We start from the raw sequence: 19002 nt of genomic DNA on the forward strand, positions 1-19002 counted from the left end.
CTTTATTACTATGAACAAAAGGAAAGAAGAGAGAAGCATGTTTTTCTGTTACTGACAGCTGTTTGTCGTTTACACTGTTCTTTTACCTTTTTTATAGTCTGTAAACTCAAGAATGAGCAGTGCTTTTGGTGGGCGAAGTGGCCTTTCCCAGAAGAACCCTGCCACTGTCCTACAGGGGTACCCAAAATCAGTTGCCCATTACATGTCTAGCGGTGTAGATGGGCGTACAATGATATACCTCAATCAACGTACAGTGATATACATCATTTCTGTTCATGTGATCTTAGTTGCCAAATATGACAGTTAATTTTGTATACTTACTAATACGCTTCAATAGTCATAAGTGATGGACAATTTCCCTACATTGCAAGAAAAAGTGCAGAACACACAGAAGAGGAGGTATTTGTTGAGTAGCGACTGTTTGATCGTCTCTAATGTTACTCCAGCATGTGTTAAAAGAGGCAATAAAAGAAAGAATTGTTGACTAATATTACCAGTCTCAATCAAAGGGCTGTAATTTACGCCAACGTCATCCTCGCCACAATAGGACACGTAAGGAGGGAATGCAAAAATAAACTGCATGGTTTACTGGAATCACCACGAAGGAAAACTAATAATTTTTGGATGAAACCCATCATTGTATACAGTTTCACTTCACAAAGTCGATCATTCGACAATCAATGGAGGGCTTTTACATAAACCAAAAAGTAGTGCTGACATTTTAGAAATTACTTACTGCCGTGAAACAAAAAAATCCATTTTCCTTGGCAGGAAGGTGATGTACTCAAGACACTGTGTGAAATGGAATTTACCTGGAAAGGATCTTTAAGTAAAAGAAGATTCTGGTAGAGATAACGGATATGCTTGACTGGCAATGTAAGTACCTGATCCAAAGGAGGAAATTAAGGGAGCTACGCAGATAATTCTTTGAAACTTGGCTGGACAATAACATTGCTTATAGAAAATGTTGGCACGAACCTGGCGTTGATGGCATTGTGGACTATGTTAGCACAAGCGATAGTATTATAGTGGTCAATATTAGATCAAAAGACGGGCTTTTACCCAATGCACAGTTGATTTATAAAGCGAGATGTGCAATAGGAGACTATCTGGGGCAAATGAACAATGAAAATTTTTCGAATTAGATATCAACTAAAGTAATTCCGAATATGCCACTGAACACGGACAACGCTTCATATTACAATAAGGAGCATAACAAAACTCCAACTAGGGCCTCAAATAAAGTGTAAGTGATTAAATGGTTATTAAAAAATAAGGTGGAAGCTGATTTGTCAAAGAGAAAAACAAAATATTTAATTTAATTAAACAACATAAGCCAGAAAGTGAAATTAATAAAATACTTGAAGCTCATGGACACACTGTGCTGTGGCTTCCACCACACTACTATGAATTAAATCCAACTGAAATAGCATGAGCAAAACTCAAAAATTTCGTCAGAGGAAGAAATACTCTTGGAGATATTTGCATAACGAAACTGCTGCAGTTGGTGAAAGAAGGCATGTAGCAATGTTTTATGATCCCGTTTTTTACTCAGAACTAAATTTTGCAGCAACCGAAAAACAGCTTATACAAACACTTGTTCCAATTGTTAGAAGTTTTGAAACGATAACTCAAGATGACTGGAGTGCATACTGCCTCCAAGTGGAGAAACTGTAAAGAGAGTACCAGCTTAAGAATGAGATTATTGAAAACATACTAGACTCCATAGTCATTAATTTAGAAAGTGACAACTACAACAATAATGACAGTGACACAGTTGATGATGACCTCTGAAATACGATGTATGTATGTAAATAGGCAATGAAAATTTCTTAAAAAATATGCTGTGTATGCTTTCAAGCCTGACTATGCTCATACAGGATAATGTTTCTTTTGGTGTAAATGTACTATATGATAGTAAAAGTGTTAACAGTTTTCCAAGATAAATACAGTCAAAAGTAGTCCAAAGCAACACCTACCTTTATCACTAGTTGTACAAAATCAGTAATAATTTAAGAATTTCATGGTAAAATTAATTAATGTTTCCCTAATAGAATGTGATTCAATCATGTAAAACCTTTGATACTTATGGAACAGCAGCATTTAAATGTATTCTGTCACTAAATCTCTATCTCAGTTACTATTCACCTGAGTCTCAGACATATTGCTCATAACATGTGTGCAATACCTATTCCAAAGACTGCTGAAATTTCCTTCAAAACATGTACTCCCATTCTGGACTTCTATGTAAAAAGCTTCACATACAAGGCACATTCACATATAAATTTTAATTTTTTTGTACAAAATTTGTTTGTTAATCTGCAGCAATGTTATCCTCTTCCAAATATTCACCATTACATACTATACACTTTTTCCAATTCTCGAAACACTTTAGGAACTGTTTCTTTGGGATAGATTATAGGTCTCTTAATTGTGCATTTTTAATCTCATCCATGCTTGTAAAACAGCTGTCGTTTAAGGCCTGCTTTGAAATGTTTGTACCACTTATATGCCCTTGTTTTACTCATGACACCCACCAAAAGCAATATTTAACATTTCTAAAAATTTGATACACCTTATTCCAATCTTATAATAAAATTTAATATAGTATCTCTAATCTATTTATATACAAAACAAATAATCATTGATACTATCAAAACACATGCAACCTTTCTGACAGCCGACAACAGAGAAAATACCCAAATGCATAAAAACTGTGCAGGTACTTTTCAGATATGTCTACGAAGACAGTGACAAAAAAAGTGGTGCAAATCGGACTAATAAAACATTCGAAATTATCGAAATTATATGATTTCTGGTTGCTTTTTAAACGCTCTTCATGTTGCAAGAATTAAGTTTCAATGCAGCCCTTCAAAGAAAACTAGTAGAACACAAAGTAATAATAAGCCTTAAATTCTACAGATTGAATGCACTATAAGGGGTTTGTTTTACGAATAGCAGTAGAGGAATATACATTCACTTGAACAGGCATTCGGTTCTATGATTGTAGTAGAGTCCTAACTTCCATTCTTATGTCAATATTATTTACTCTATAATGTTGTTTTTCAGAAGAAGCTATCGCCTTTTGTATTCCTTAAGGTCTTAACACATTTGTCTGTGTCAAACCTCTGAATATTACTGAAGAATGATTATTGATAACACAATTATTATTGAGTGTATTAAACAGATGGCATGCGTTTCTTGATAATAAATGTATTCTTAAATGGCAAACTGTTTTCAGTGAGGGGTTGGGGAGGAGCTGTATTATCAGATGTAGTGAACATTTCAGACAGATTACAATTTCTATTCTGCTCTTTTCTTTATCTACTTTCATATGACTGCACTGCTGTGAAGATAAAATGAGAACACAAACATACAAAAGATTTAATAAAATAGAACTGATGCCAAAGACACTGGAATCATTCGATTCCAATACTAACAACAGGGAATAACAATATTAATGTGGTAATAGTAAACTGCAGGAGCGTCTATAGAGAGGTCCCAGATAAACTATCTCTTTGCCCACATGGTACTAGGGATGGAAAGTTGGCTGAAACCAGACGTAAACAGTAATGAAATTCTAAACTCAGAATGGAATGTATACCGCAGAGACAGGCTGGACAGTGAAGCGGGAGGCGTGTTTACAGTGATAGAAAGTGCAATAGTGTCGAAGAAAATTGACGAAGATCCAAAATGTGAAATAATTTGGGTGAAGGTCACGGTTAAAGCAGGCTTAACATGGTAATTGGATGTCTCTATAGGCCCCCCGGCTCAGCAGCTGTAGTGGCAGAGCACCTGAAGGAAAATTTGGGAAATATTTCGAGTACATTTCCCGACCACGTTATAGTTCTGGGTGGAGATTTTAATTTGCCGGATATAAACTGGGATACTCAAATGTTTATAACAGGTGGCAGGGACAAAGAAGTGCATTATCTGAACACTACCTTGAGCAGTTAAACAGAGAACCGACTCATGGCAATAACATATTAGACCTTCTGGTGACTAACAGACCCGAACTATTTGAAACAGTTAATGCAGAACAGGAAATCAGCGATCATAAAGCGGTTACTGCAGCGATGATTTCAGCTGTAAATAGAAATATTAAAAAAGGTAGGAAGATCATTCTGTTCAGCTAAAGTGACAAAAAGCAGATTACAGAGTACTTGACGGATCAACACAAAAGTTTTATCGTAAGTACAGATAGTGTTGAGAATCTACATCTACATTGATACTCCGCAAGCCATCCAACGGTGTGTGGCGGAGGGCACTTTACGTGCCACTGTCATTACCTCCCTTTCCTGTTCCAGTCGCGTATGGTTCGCGGGAAGAACGACTGTCTGAAAGCCAGCGTGCGCGCTCTAATCTCTCTAATTTTACATTCGTGATCTCCTCGGGAGGTATAAGTAGGGGGAAGCAATATATTCGATACCCCATCCAGAAACGCACCCTCTCGAAACCTGGTGAGCAAGCTACACCGTGATGCAGAGCGCCTCTCTTGCAGAGTCTGCCACTTGAGTTTATTAAACATCTCCATAACGCCATCACGCTTACCAAATAACACTGTGACGAAACGCGCTGCTCTTCTTTCGATCTTCTCTATCTCCTCTGTCAACCCGATCTGGTACGGATCCCACACTGATGAGCAATACTCAAGTATAGGTCGAACGAGTGTTTTGTAAGCCACCTCCTTTGTTGATGGACAACATTTTCTAAGCACTCTCCCAATGAATCTCAACCTGGCACCCGCCTTACCAACAATTAATTTTATATGATCATTCCACTTCAAATCGTTCCACACGCATACTCCCAGATATTTTACAGAAGTAACTGCTACCAGTGTTTGTTCCGCTATCATATAATCATACAATAAAGGATCCTTCTTTCTATGTATTCGCAATACATTACATTTGTCTATGTTAAGGGTCAGTTGCCACTCCCTGCACCAAGTGCCTATCCGCTGCAGATCTTCCTGCATTTCGCTACAATTTTCTAATGCTGCAACTTCTCTGTATACTACAGCATCATCCGCGAAAAGCCGCATGGAACTTCCGACACTATCTACTAGGTCATTTATATATATTGTGAAAAGCAATGGTCCCATAACACTCCCCTGTGGCACGCCAGAGGTTACTTTAACGTCTGTAGACGTCTCTCCATTGATAACAACATGCTGTGTTCTGTTTGCTAAAAACTCTTCAATCCAGCCACACAGCTGGTCTGATATTCCGTAGGCTCTTACTTTGTTTATCAGGCGACAGTGCGGAACTGTATCGAACGCCTTCCGGAAGTCAAGAAAAATAGCATCTACCTGGGAGCCTGTATCTAATATTTTCTGGGTCTCATGAACAAATAAAGCGAGTTGGGTCTCACACGATCGCTGTTTACAGAATCCATGTTGATTCCTACATAGTAGATTCTGGGTTTCCAGAAATGACATGATACGCGAGCAAAAAACATGTTCTAAAATTCTACAAGAGATCGACGTCAGAGATATAGGTCTATAGTTTTGTGCATCTGCTCGACGACCCTTCTTGAAGACTGGGGCTACCTGTGCTCTTTTCCAATCATTTGGAACCCTCCGTTCCTCTAGAGACTTGCGGTACACGGCTGTTAGAAGGGGGGCAAGTTCTTTCGCATACTCTGTGTAGAATCGAATTGGTATCCCATCTGGTCCAGTGGACTTTCCTCTATTGAGTGATTCCAGTTGCTTTTCTATTCCTTGGACACTTATTTCGATGTCAGCCATTTTTTCGTTTGTGCGAGAATTTAGAGAAGGAACTGCAGTGCGGTCTTCCTCTGTGAAACAGCTTTGGAAAAAGGTGTTTAGTATTTCAGCTTTACGTGTGTCATCCTCTGTTCAATGCCATCATCATCCCGGAGTGTCTGGATATGCTGTGTCGAGCCACTTACTGATTTAACATAAGACCAGAACTTCCGAGGATATTCTGTCAAGTCTGTACATAGAATTTTACTTTCGAATTCGCTGAACGCTTCACGCATAGCCCTCCTTACACTAACTTTGACATCGTTTAGCTTCTGTTTGTCTGAGAGGTTTTGGCTGCGTTTAAACTTGGAGTGGAGCTCTCTTTGCTTTTGCAGTAGTTTCCTAACTTTGTTGTTGTACCACGGTGGGTTTTTCCTGTCCCTCACAGTTTTACTCGGCACGTACCTGTCTAAAACGCATTTTACGATTGCCTTGAACTTTTTCCATAAACACTCAACATTGTCAGTGTCGGAACAGAAATTTTCGTTTTGATCTGTTAGGTAGTTTGAAATCTGCCTTCTATTACTCTTGCTAAACAGATAAACCTTCCTCCCTTTTTTTATATTCCTATTAACTTCCATATTCAGGGATCCTGCAATGGCCTTATGATCACTGATTCCCTGTTCTGTACATACAGAGTCGAAAAGTTCGGGTCTGTTTGTTATCAGTAGGTCCAAGATGTTATCTCCACGAGTCGGTTCTCTGTTTAATTGCTCGAGGTAATTTTCGGATAGTGCACTCAGTATAACGTCACTCGATGCTCTGTCCCTACCACCCGTCCTAAACATCTGAGTGTCCCAGTCCATATCTGGTAAATTGAAATCTCCACCTAAGACTATAATATGCTGAGAAAATTTATGTGAAATGTATTCCAAATTTTCTCTCAGTTGTTCTGCCACTAATGCTGCTGAGTCGGGAGGTCGGTAAAAGGAGCCAATTATTAACCTAGTTCGGTTGTTTAGTGTAACCTCCACCCATAATAATTCACAAGAACTATCCACTTCTACTTCACTACAGGATAAACTACTACTAACAGCGACGAACACTCCACCACCGGTTGCATGCACTCTATCCTTTCTAAACACCGTCTGTACCTTTGTAAAAATTTCGGCAGAATTTATCTCTGGCTTAAGGCAGCTTTCTGTACCTATAACGATTTCAGCTTCGGTGCTTTCTATCAGCGCTTGAAGTTCCGGTACTTTACCAACGCAGCTTCGACAGTTGACAATTACAATACCGATTGCTGCTTGGTCCCTGCATGTCCTGACTTTGCCCCGCACCCGTTGAGGCTGTTGCCCTTTCTGTACTTGCCCAAGGCCATCTAACCTAAAAAACCGCCCAGCCCACGCCACACAACCCCTGCTACCCGTGTAGCCGCTTGTTGCGTGTAGTGGACTCCTGACCTATCCAGCGGAACTCGAAACCCCACCACCCTATGGCACAAGGAATCTGCAGCCCACACGGTCGCAGAACCGTCTCAGCCTCTGATTCAGACCCTCCACTCGGCTCTGTACCAAAGGTCCGCAGTCAGTCCTGTCGACGATGCTGCAGATGGTGAGCTCTGCTTTCATCCCGCTAGCGAGACTGGCAGTCTTCACCAAATCAGATAGCTGCCGGAAGCCAGAGAGGATTTCCTCCGATCCATAGCGACACACATCATTGGTGCCGACATGAGCGACCACCTGCAGATGGGTGCACCCTGTACCCTTCATGGCATCCGGAAGGACCCTTTCCACATCTGGAATGACTCCCCCCGGTATGCACACGGAGTGCACATTGGTTTTCTTCCCCTTTCTTGCTGCCATTTCCCTAAGGGGCCCCATTACGTGCCTGACGTTGGAGCTCCCAACTACCAGTAAGCCCACCCTCTGCAACTGCTCGGATCTTGCAGACTGAGGGGCAACCTCTGGAACAGGACAAGCAGCCATGTCAGGCCGAAGATCAGTATCAGCCTGAGACAGAGCCTGAAACCGGTTCGTCAGACAAACTGGAGAGGCTTTCTGTTCAGCCCTCCGGAATGTCTTTCGCCCCCTGCCACACCTTGAAACGACCTCCCACTCTACCACAGGTGAGGGATCAGCCTCAATGCGGGCAGTATCCCGGGCAACCACAGTCGTAGTTCGATCAGGGGATGCGTGGGACGAGCTGGCCGTCCCCGACAAACCCCCATCCGGACCCCCACAGTGATGCCCATTGGCAACAGCCTCAAGCTGTGTGACAGAAGCCAACACTGCCTGAAGCTGGGAGCAAAGGGATGCCAACTCAGCCTGCATCCAAACACAGCAGTTGCAGTCCCTATCCATGCTAAAAACTGTTTTGCAAAAAACGTCTGAACTAATCTACAGAGAACGCAAACAAATCGACAAAATTTAAACGGTTATTAAAATACAAGATTGCCTAGTAAATGCAGTAATGCTGCTACTTGCGCACTGCTGACACTGCTCGGCGGCGGAAGGAGACTAAGCGAAATTACACTATTCAGGTACTAAAACGCGATGCTACACTCTCAAATACTATAAAACGCCCGAAATTTATGAATTAACCAATGCAAGTACCAAAAACACGCAAAGAAATTAAGAATTAAACTATGTAACAAACGAGTGAGCTAGGAGTATACGACTTGCTGCTCAGCTGCTTATCCAACGGCGGCAGGGAGCACACTGACTGACCAACCGACACTGGCCGTTCAAAACAAAAACAGTAGACAAACGACTACGCGAATTTACACTATTCAGGTACTAAAACGCGATGCTACAACTCTCAAATACTATAATACGCCCGAAATTTATGAATTAAACAATGCAAGTACCAAAAACACGCAAAGAAATTAAGAATTAAACTATGTAACAAACGAGTGAGCTAGGAGTATACGACTTGCTGCTCAGCTGCTTATCCAACGGCGGCACGGAGCACACTGACTGTGGACCGAGTTCAAAACCATCGTACAATATACATTAGATGAGTATGTGCCAAGCAAGATCGTAAGAGATGGATAAGAGCCACTGTGGTACAACAACCAAGTTAGAGAACTGCCATGGAAGTAAAGGGAACTTCACAGCAAACATAAACGTAGCCAAAGCCTTGCAGACAAACAAAAATTACACGAAGCGAAATGTAGAGTGAGGAGGGCTATACAAGAGGCGTTCAATAAATTCGAAAGTAGAGTACTATGTACTGACTTGGCAGAAAATCCTAAGCGATTTTGATCTTATATCAAAGTGGTAGATGGATCAAAACAAAATGTCCAGACACTCTGTGACAAAATGGTACTGAAACAGAGGATGACAGACTAAAGGCCTAAATACTAAATGTCTTTTTCCAAAGTTGTTTCACAGAGGAAGACTGCACTGTAGTTCCTTCTCTAGATTGTCGCACAGATGACAAAATAGTAGATATCGAAATAGGCGACAGAGGGATAGAGAAACAATTAAAATCGCTCAAAAGAGGAACGGCCGCTGGACCTGATGAGATACCAGTTCGATTTTACACAGAGTACACAAAGGAACTTGACCCCCTTCTTGCAGCGGTGTACCGTAGGTCTCCAGAAGAGCGTAACGTTCCAAAAGATTGGAAAAGGGCACAGGTCATCCCCATTTTCAAGAAGGGACGTCGAACAAATGCGCAGAACTACAGGTCTACCTCTAACATCAATCAGTTGTACAATTTTGGAACACGTATTATGTTCGAATATAATGCCTTTTCTGGAGATTAGAAATCTACTCTATAGGAATCAGCAAGGGTTTCGAAAAAGATGATCGTGTGAAAGCCAGATCGCGCTATTTGTCCACGAGGCTCAGAGGGCCATGGACACAGGTTCCCAGGTAGATGCTGTGTTTCTTGACTTCTGAAAGGCATTTGATACAGTTCCCCACAGTCATTTAATGAAAAAAGTACGAGCATATGGACTATCAGATCAATTGTGTGATTGGATTGAAGAGCTCCTAGACAGCAGAATGCAGCACGTCATTCTCAATGGAGAGTAGTCTTCCGAAGTAAGAGTGATTTCAGGTGTGCCACAGGGGAGTGTCGTAGGACCGTTGCTATTCAGAATATATGTAAATGACCTTGTGGATAACATCAGAAGTTCACTGAGGCTTTTTGCAGATGATGCTGTAGTATATTGAGAGGTTGTAACAATGGAAAACTGTACTGAAATGCAGGAGGACCTGCAACGAATTGACGCATGGTGCAGGGAATAGCAATTGAATCTCAATGTAGACAAGTGTAATGTGCTGCGAATACATAGAAAGAAAGATCCTTTATCATTTAGCTACAATATAGCAGGTCAGCAACTGGAAGCAGTTAATTCCATAAATTATCTGGGAGTACGCATTAGGAGTGATTTAAAATGGAATGACCATATAAAATTAATTGTCCATAAAGCAGATGCCAGAGTGAGATTCATAGGAAGAATCCTAAGGAAATGCAGTCCGAAAACAAAGGAAGTAGGTTACAGTACACTTGTTCGCCCACTGCTTGAATACTGCTCACCGCTGTGGGATCCGTACCAGATAGGGTTGATAGAAGAGATAGAGAAGATCCAACAGAGAGCAGCGTGCTTCGTTATAGGATCATTTAGTAATCGCAAAAGCGTTATGGAGATGATAGATAAACTCCAGTGGAAGACTCTGCAAGAGAGACACACAGTAGCTTGGTACGGGCTTTTGTTGAAGTTTCGAGAACATACCTTCACCGAGGAGTCCAACAGGATATTGCTCCCCCCTACGTACACCTTGTGAAGAGACCATGAGGAAGTGAAAATATTACCTACAAGCTACCTACTTAATATAAACTATACTTTATTTCAAGAATTACTTTTAATCTTGAATTTTATTGTATTATTATTATTATTATTATTTACTACCCCAAGAACTGTTTTCATTAAAAATGTATAGTTGCGTTTACAAGCCAATTTATGTCCCTAATAACTCTTCCCCAAGTCTCAAGCAGATTTTTCAACTTGGTTACCCAAGAACTACAGAAGCAGTGTTGCAAAACACTTTTTACAATACATCAGTTTAAATTTTTTTATAAGTGCCACTTATCAATTCATCTTTAAAATGCATAAATGACCTAGCATTTATGAATTTTGGGCATTTGCTCAGGCATTTATTCTGGGCATTTGCCCCAACTTATAAATGCCTCTGGGCATTTCACATGACTAGTATAGTGACTTAGCATGGTGAAAGAACCATTGTGGGAAACCACACATGTTGGGATCTCACATTACCATTTACACTCTGCTGCAGAGTGCAAACTTCATTCAATGTGAAAGGAAATTTGGGGTAATGATTTCTACAGATCCTTTATACACGCCGACTTCTAGTAGTTTTTAAGACACTAATGACATTCACATAAGGTTTTTTTCACATTAACAGAGAGTTAGTTATTTTTTTTAATGGTAATATTATTGCAACAGAGGTATACTTCCTTTCATCACATCCTTATTGCCCTACCTGCTAGCCCAGCAGAGTAGGCAGGACCTGCATGGGGTTTTAAAAACTGGCAGATGGGTCACGAATCAAAATTATAGAATTTGCTTAGGTACCTCTGTCGTGAAGAGTACTGCCCTTGAAAGACATATATCCCAGTTGAAGTCCCAGTCTGGTACAAAATTTTGTACTGTCGGGACGTTTCTTTCTTACTTGCGAGACATTTTCTTGGTTTCCAAGCTATGTCAATCCAATAAGCATGCTCAAGGTGCTAACAAATGTCTCCACCATTTTCATCAGGAATAGGTAGTGAATGCCATGATTAGTATAGTACGCTCATTCTCCTTTTTTCTTCATTTCTTTGGCTATCCTCCATAATCAAAATTCTGAGGTTAGAAACAGGTTCCACCCAATAAGAGTAAAAGATGACTTACTCGCTGTTTTGTGCCCAGAATGTTGGTTGCTGTTTCTAGGATAAGTATCAAAGCTAGGTTGCCAGGTTTCAGCAGTTCTTTCTCTTCATGTCCCATTATTACCGCAAGGGCATCAATCAGCACGAGAGGATCCATCCCGACCAAAGCAGACTGTCTAGCGGACATTGAAAATGGACCTGTTGAAATAAAAATATACATCAACAGACTGCAGAAAAAAAGCCATATCCAATTAATTCATCTGTAACTCCACCAAATATGCAGAAGAATAGAATGTTACAGATTTCCCAAAAGAATTGTAGATAGGCTCCAAAACTGCATTCGAACTTTGAAATATTATTTTCAAACATGCCAGAAATTAAAACAATTCATATAAGAAAATGATAAATGTATGTCACCAAAGTTGTAAATATAGTATAAAATAATAATCAGTCTTGATTATTTGACCAAATTATCCAATCAAATCACTGTTTTATCCCATAAGTTTTCAAAAATTAGTAAATATAGTAACTAATAACTCCGTTGATTGTTTTTCTTTTTTTCCCTCAATGTTGAGGGAAATATGTCACCTTTCACTGACTGGTATCAACATTTCTTATGTAAATAAAAATTAATTTCACTATGTTTACCCCCTGTATTGGTTTTGGCATGGTGGGCATCTCCCAGGTAATACAATTCAGCAAAGTTTGATCAACTATGGATTCTGTCACCTTCCACTGTCCCACTTTCCCTTCCTTATCTTACAGAATACACATGCACCACCTCCAAACAGCATGATGCTGTAAAGTTATAGATGGTAAACAAAAACCACAAAATAATGTCGTGTGACGAGGGCCACCCGTCAGGTAGACCGTTCACCTGGTGCAAGTCTTTCGATTTGACGCCACTTCAACGACTTGCACGTCGATGGGGATGAAATGATGATGATTAGGACAACACAACACCCAGTCCCCGAGCGGAGAAAATCTCCGACCCAGCCGGGAATCGAACCCGGGCCCTTAGGATTGACATTCCGTCCCACTGACCACTCATGGGCTTGTAATAGCTACAACATGGGACGAAAAGAGGAAAACAACATGTGTAACAAAGAGAGGACTAACAAAAATGAAACAGTACTAGAAATTCCTGAATAGTATATAAATAATGGAAATCCATATATACTGACTGTATCCTGCCACACATTACTGTGGCTCAGTCTGACCAAAAGGACAAATGCTACACACATAAGGAAATTGGACATACATCTATCTCCTTCTTCCCACTGTCACTGTCTGTCTGTCTGTCTTCCTCCCCCCTCTACCTCCTCTTCCTCCCTTTCTGTCCATCACCTCCCCCCCCCCTCTCTCACGACCTCCTCCTGCCCATCCTCCCCCCATCTCTCTGTGTTCATCACCCTCTCCACCCTTTCTCTGTCCATCCCCCCTCCCCCATCTACACCTTTTCACACTCTAGGTCTATTTCCACCCACACCTCTGACCATATCTTTCTCCCCTCACTCTCTCTCTGACCTTGAGTCTTGTTTATTGTTATTGCAAATTCAAATTCTGTAGTAGTATTATAACTGTAACCCATAATACAAGTTTGCTGTTTGCTATCAACATTTCACTATCTTTCTTACACACACACACACACACACACACACACACACACAGCCAGAAAGAGAGAGAGAGAGAGAGAGAGAGAGAGAGAGAGAGAGAGAGAGAGAGAGAGGGGGGGGGGGGGGGGGGGAGCCTGCTTCTTCAAGGGACTATTTTTCATGAAAATAAAAAAAGGCCAATGTAACATGTGAGATATAACTTTTTATGTGGTAAAAGTTACATTTATGATCTACCCCTGCCGCCCTCCCCAGTATTTTTGTAGTTTTTGTACAATATATGCACATATTAGTCATCGAAATACACGTCAGAGATTTGTTTATTATCCAATAAAGGTTATTTGAGTTTGTATTACATTTAGATGCTTGCATAACTGGAACTGGTAAGCATTTGAGAATTAGAAACATTTGAGTTAGTTTTATTCATCATAATCAGTGTTTTTGGGAAGTCTGCAACTGTCATTAATTATTTAAATGATGAAACACTGCACTATTTACGAAATTTTTTCATGCTTAGCACAATGTGGTTCAAGTATTTATTCTCATTGCCAAATGCAAATACATAAGTATTTTGTGTGATGTCTGCATATACATTGTTCTGACCTCTTTCAGAGTAGCTGTCTTTTTGACGTTATACAATAGCCTGCCTCCTCCATTATGTAGGAAAACACACACACACACACACACACACACACACACACACACACACACACACAAACCATCATTTACATTTTTTGTTTGTGAAACATTACAAGATATACTTACGTAAATATTTGCACCTGACATCAACAACAAACACTCAAAACATTTACTGCTAAGCATGAAAATTGTGTAACTGGCACAGCAGTTTACTATTTAAACCAGAAACATTTGAGAAACACAAAGTGATGGCGAAGGCAAGGAGGTTGGAGTAACATCACTGACCAAAGGTGTCAAGTAGTGCTACAAGTGGCCAAACACCGAACTGCGCAAAATATGGGTCTGAGTAACACAAAGGCGCCATGATCACAAAGCTACGCATGCACAATAGAGAGTTACAGACACTTTGAAAACAGTTTTAATCAGTCATGATACCTTTCTTCGAACAAACCTAGTTCCTCCTATCAGCCACACTGCTAAGGGGCAGCGGCAGGAGATAAAGCACAAATTGTTGCGACTTTTAACAATTCAGATCTGCTGAGTACACCATCCTCGGGTCAAGAACTTAACCATGTAATATTTGTTAACACTACTTGAAGGCCAATGCCATGCCGTCATTTTATGTCACACTAAAAACATTGATCATAAAGTGTAAATCATAGGAAAATTATGGACGTGTTAATGCAAAATTGGGCTGAACTGACATTGTTAGCGTAGGAAATTAGATGGGAACAATAAAAAATGTTGTAAATAATGAGAAAACATTAATTCTGCGAATGTAAAAGCAGTGTTATATTGTGTGTGTGTGTGTGTGTGTGTGTGTGTGTGTGTGTGTGTGTGTGTGTGTGTGAGTGTGTGGGGGGGGGGGGGGGGGTGTATGTGGAAGTAAATTGATCTAATAATCTTTAAAGATTTTCTGTAACACTGTACCCTGTATGTATATTTCATGTATTATTCTGTATCATATATACACACATCAAAAACAGTTTTGCATCACCTTGGTTCCAAGAGTTCTGGAACCCATACAGAAAATTGGAATAGAGAGCAAGAGCAACATCAACATCATTTCCGCCCTTTTCACTGCTGATGAAAAACCACACATGGCGTGTTGTACCTTCACACAGCGAGACCTTCAGAGGTGGTGGTCCATATTGCTGTACACACTGGTACCTCTAATACCTAGTAGCACGTCCTCTTGCATTGATGCATGTCTGTTTTCGTCGTGGCATACTATCCACAAGTTCATCAAGGCACTGTTGGTCCAGATTCTCCCATTTGTCAGTGGCGATTCAGCACTGATCCCTCAGAGTGGTTGGTGGGTCACATTGTCCATAAATAGGCCTTATCAATCTATCCCACGCATGTTTGATAGGGTTCGAGTGATGACATTGCCCTGAAGGAAGCCATTCACAAGATGTGCATGATGGGGGCATGAATTGTCGTCCATGAATACGATTCCTCGCCAATATGGTTGTTACGATGCCTTCCATGACCACCAGTTGCTTATGTCGGCCCCACACAATGCCAACCCAAAACATCAGGGAACCTCCACCTTGCTGCACTCACTGGACAGTGTGCCTAAGGCGTTCAGCCTAACCCGGTTGCCTCCAAACATACTTCCGACGATTGTCTAGTTGAAGGCACATGCAACACTCATCGGTGAAGAGAAAGTGATGTCAATCCTGAGCAGTCCATTCAACATGTTGTTGGGCCCATCTGAACCGCGCTGCATGGTGTTGTAGTTGCAAAGATGGACGTCGCCATGGATGTTGGGAGGGACGTTGCACAGTTTGAGTCATAACGAGACGTCCTGTGGCTGCACAAAAAGCATTATTCAGCATGGTGGCATTGGTGTCAGGGTTCCTCCGAGCCATAATCCGTAGATAGCAGTCATCCACTGCAGTAGTAGCCCTTGGGTAGCCTGAATGAGGCGTGTCATCTACAGTTCCTGTCTCTCGGTATCTCCTCCATGTCTGAACAACATCGCTTTGGTTCTCTCCGAGATGCCTGGACACTTCACTTGTTAAGAGCCCTTCCTGGCACAAAGAAACAATGCAGACGGGATTGAACCACCACACCTAGAATAGTTTTCCGTTGCCCTCCCAATCTCGGAAATATTCTTGTCAGACCCTATGCTACTTCTGCACCCATCTTGCTACCCTATGGGTACTACCCCTGTGACTATACCCACTGCAAGACTTGCCTTATGCACCCTCCTACCACCACCTATAACAGCCCTGTAACTGCCAAAACATATACTATCAAAGGGAGAGCCACCCGTAAAACGATACGTCATATACCAACCGTTATGTAAACACTGTTTAGCCTTCTACGTCAGTATGACAACCACAAAATTATCAATTAGGATGGATAGGCACAGGAAACTTGCAACATCCTGTTGCAGAGCATGCTTTACAACATGACATTCGTGACCTCGGCGCCTGTTTCACCACATGCACCATCTGGATTCTCCCCCCAGACACCAGTTTCCCAGAACTCCGGAGGTGGGAACTAGCACTACATGTCCTTGGTTCTCGCCATCCACCTGCTCTTAATTTATGTTAATTTGTTCTGTCTCAGCATTTCTTCACTGTTAACTACTCTTTGCTTCACTCTGTTTCAGCTTTCTACATCTTTCTTTGTCTCTCCCGTCTATTATTAACTACCCCCCTCCCACCTCTGTTACATACAATGCACTTAGCTTTTCACTCTTATTAACACAGGCATGGTGTTTAAGCAGTAATCTCTGTCTGCATATTGCCCTCTCTTCCACCTTTAAGCTCTCAGGTTTTCAAATCTCCTCTGATGCGGTCACCAACAATCAGTCTTTCCCTCTTATCCTGTATGGGAAGTCTCCCCTGATCCGCGGTTCTGGATTACTTTCTCAAAATCTACCCCTTTTCCTAGACCTCCCCAGTACTTTTCCTTCCCCTTCAACACTTCTGCCTAAGGAAGGAGTCACTGGCTCTGAAAGCTTACCAATTACAACCATTTTTTGTGTGTGTGTCCTCCTGCCACTTGGTGAGTAGATTTTTTTATCTATCCAATTAAATAAAGATGCCTTTTTGAGAGACACATATAGTAACACCATCTATCTGAACTTCATGAAACTATAGGGGCTGAAGCGGCAATATTCCACCATGTTCCAGAGCAAATTTCGCATTGTTTTCAACCAAAATTGGTCAAGAACAAAAAAAAGTGTCACAGTACACATTCAACACTCCTCACATAAATAAACATTAAATATGTAAGGGAAACACTGTTAACATATATCTTTGTGTGTGTGTGTGTGTGTGTGTGTGTGGGAGGGGGGGGGGGGGGATGTTGTTAGCAAACAGAAAAATTGTATTTATGGCTTATGATTAGAACACTAATACAGAATCTGAATTTGTAACAAGATTAAACAAGACTCAAGGTCAGAGGGAGAGGGGGGGGGGGGGGGGGGGGGTTGGAAGGGGCTGGGAACGTCGCCCCTGGAGGAGGAGGAGGTTAGTGTTTAACGTCTCATTGACAATGAGGTCATTAGAGGCTGAGTGCAACTTTGGATTAGGCAAGAAAATCAGCCATGCCCTTTAAAAGGAACCATCCCGGCATTTGCCTGAAGCGATTTAGAGAAATCACAGTAAACTTAAATCTGGATGGTTAGATGCAGGTTTGAACCCTAGTCTTCCTGAAAGCGAATCCACTGTGCTAACCACTGTGCCACATTGCTTAGTAGGGGTGGGAGGAAACAACATAGAAAGTGGTGAGGAGGAGATGGTCATAGAGAGAGGGCATGGAGAAGATTGATGCAGAAAGGGGGCGGGAGGAGATGGGATATAGAAATGGGGAGGGGGGGGAGGGGCAGAAGAATTGGAAAGAGGGGAGGAGAAGAATATGGATGCAGACACGGGGGAGGAGGTGTTGTACAGAGAGAGGGGAAGGATGAGAAAAGGGGTGAGGAGATTGTGACATATATTCATTTCTCATACATATTAGAAATGTATGCTTTTTCTTTTCATTTAACCAGACTGAGACATAGAAACATGTGGCAAGCAACAGACAGAGAAAGAGAGAGAGAGAGAGAGAGAGAGAGAGAGAGAGAGAGAGAAGATGAGTGTGCGCGCACAAGTCTGGGGCATTCCAGTAGTACATAAAAATGCCTGTATTCAAATCAAATATTGTGCCATAATTTCAAAGCAATTACTGAAGAACTTCCAGAGATACACAATTTTGTACAAATGAACATTTATATTTTTATTTATATGGATGCATGTTGTTGGTCAATAACTGGATGTATAAAGGACAGATCTGGACTGTCTTGGAGGAGAATCAAAGTTCACCATTAAAAATGACTGTTTCATGGTTGAAGAAAGGTTGCAACACTGTCAACACTGAGTTGATGCAAGACAGTCTACAGTATGAATACAAAAATCGTGGTGCAGGCTGCCTCCTATTGGGACAGTGTCATCAAAAGAGGCTGTGAAAATATGTCTTTCAGAAAATTTTATTAAATGGGACAATAGATATGAGAAAATTTGATTAAATGGGACAATAGATATGCTATCAGTAAAGCAAATAACATCATTGCACATTTCACACCAGACACAAAGATCAATTTCTGGCCACACACCAGTAACAGAAGGTGATCAGGGGAGGTATAAACAATATCTGCAAAGCAGACAAGCTGAGAGCAATGTCACCTCATCTGATTACCTGATGACGCTGTCTTGATTTGATGCTACCTGATGACATTGTCTTGATTTGATGTCAAAACATCGTGCCACTTTGACACTCATCTGGTGTGATATCTAAGAATTTTTTTCTTCAAGTAATAAATTCATATAAATCAAATGAAGTTATTTGTCAGTTGATAACAGAAGAATTTCTTGAGCGAAATTCATCAAGAAATTTGGCATTTGCATACACTGAAATCTTACACGTACTGAAGAGAGACATATGAGTTGTTAGTCTGCTCATAATAAAAGTAATGAAATGAACACAGTAGTTAATTCACAGAAACATTTGCCTTACCTGCTTGCTGAGATATTGCAACCATCGTGTAGTGACTGATCACGAACAAAAGTGTCTGCAGAACATGCGAGCGTAATTCCTTTATTGCAGCAGCTACCAACATTGCTGTGTGGGAAAAAGAAAAACAAT

At 41.1% G+C, this 19002-nt stretch overlaps 1 protein-coding gene across 1 annotated transcript in view; it reads right to left on the minus strand.

Moving 5' to 3' along the window:
• Positions 1-19002, minus strand: part of LOC124779432 (transformation/transcription domain-associated protein) — a 453680-nt gene that overhangs the window by 275753 nt on the left and 158925 nt on the right. Inside the window, exons 22-23 of the mRNA XM_047253711.1 lie at positions 18874-18978; positions 11631-11806 (exon numbers count right to left, since the gene is read on the minus strand). Coding sequence (XP_047109667.1) covers positions 11631-11806; positions 18874-18978 — 281 coding nt within the window. The remainder of the gene's footprint in view (positions 1-11630; positions 11807-18873; positions 18979-19002) is intronic.

Source organism: Schistocerca piceifrons, chromosome 1 (genome assembly GCF_021461385.2).
Source record: "Schistocerca piceifrons isolate TAMUIC-IGC-003096 chromosome 1, iqSchPice1.1, whole genome shotgun sequence".
Lineage (NCBI taxonomy): Eukaryota > Metazoa > Arthropoda > Insecta > Orthoptera > Acrididae > Schistocerca > Schistocerca piceifrons.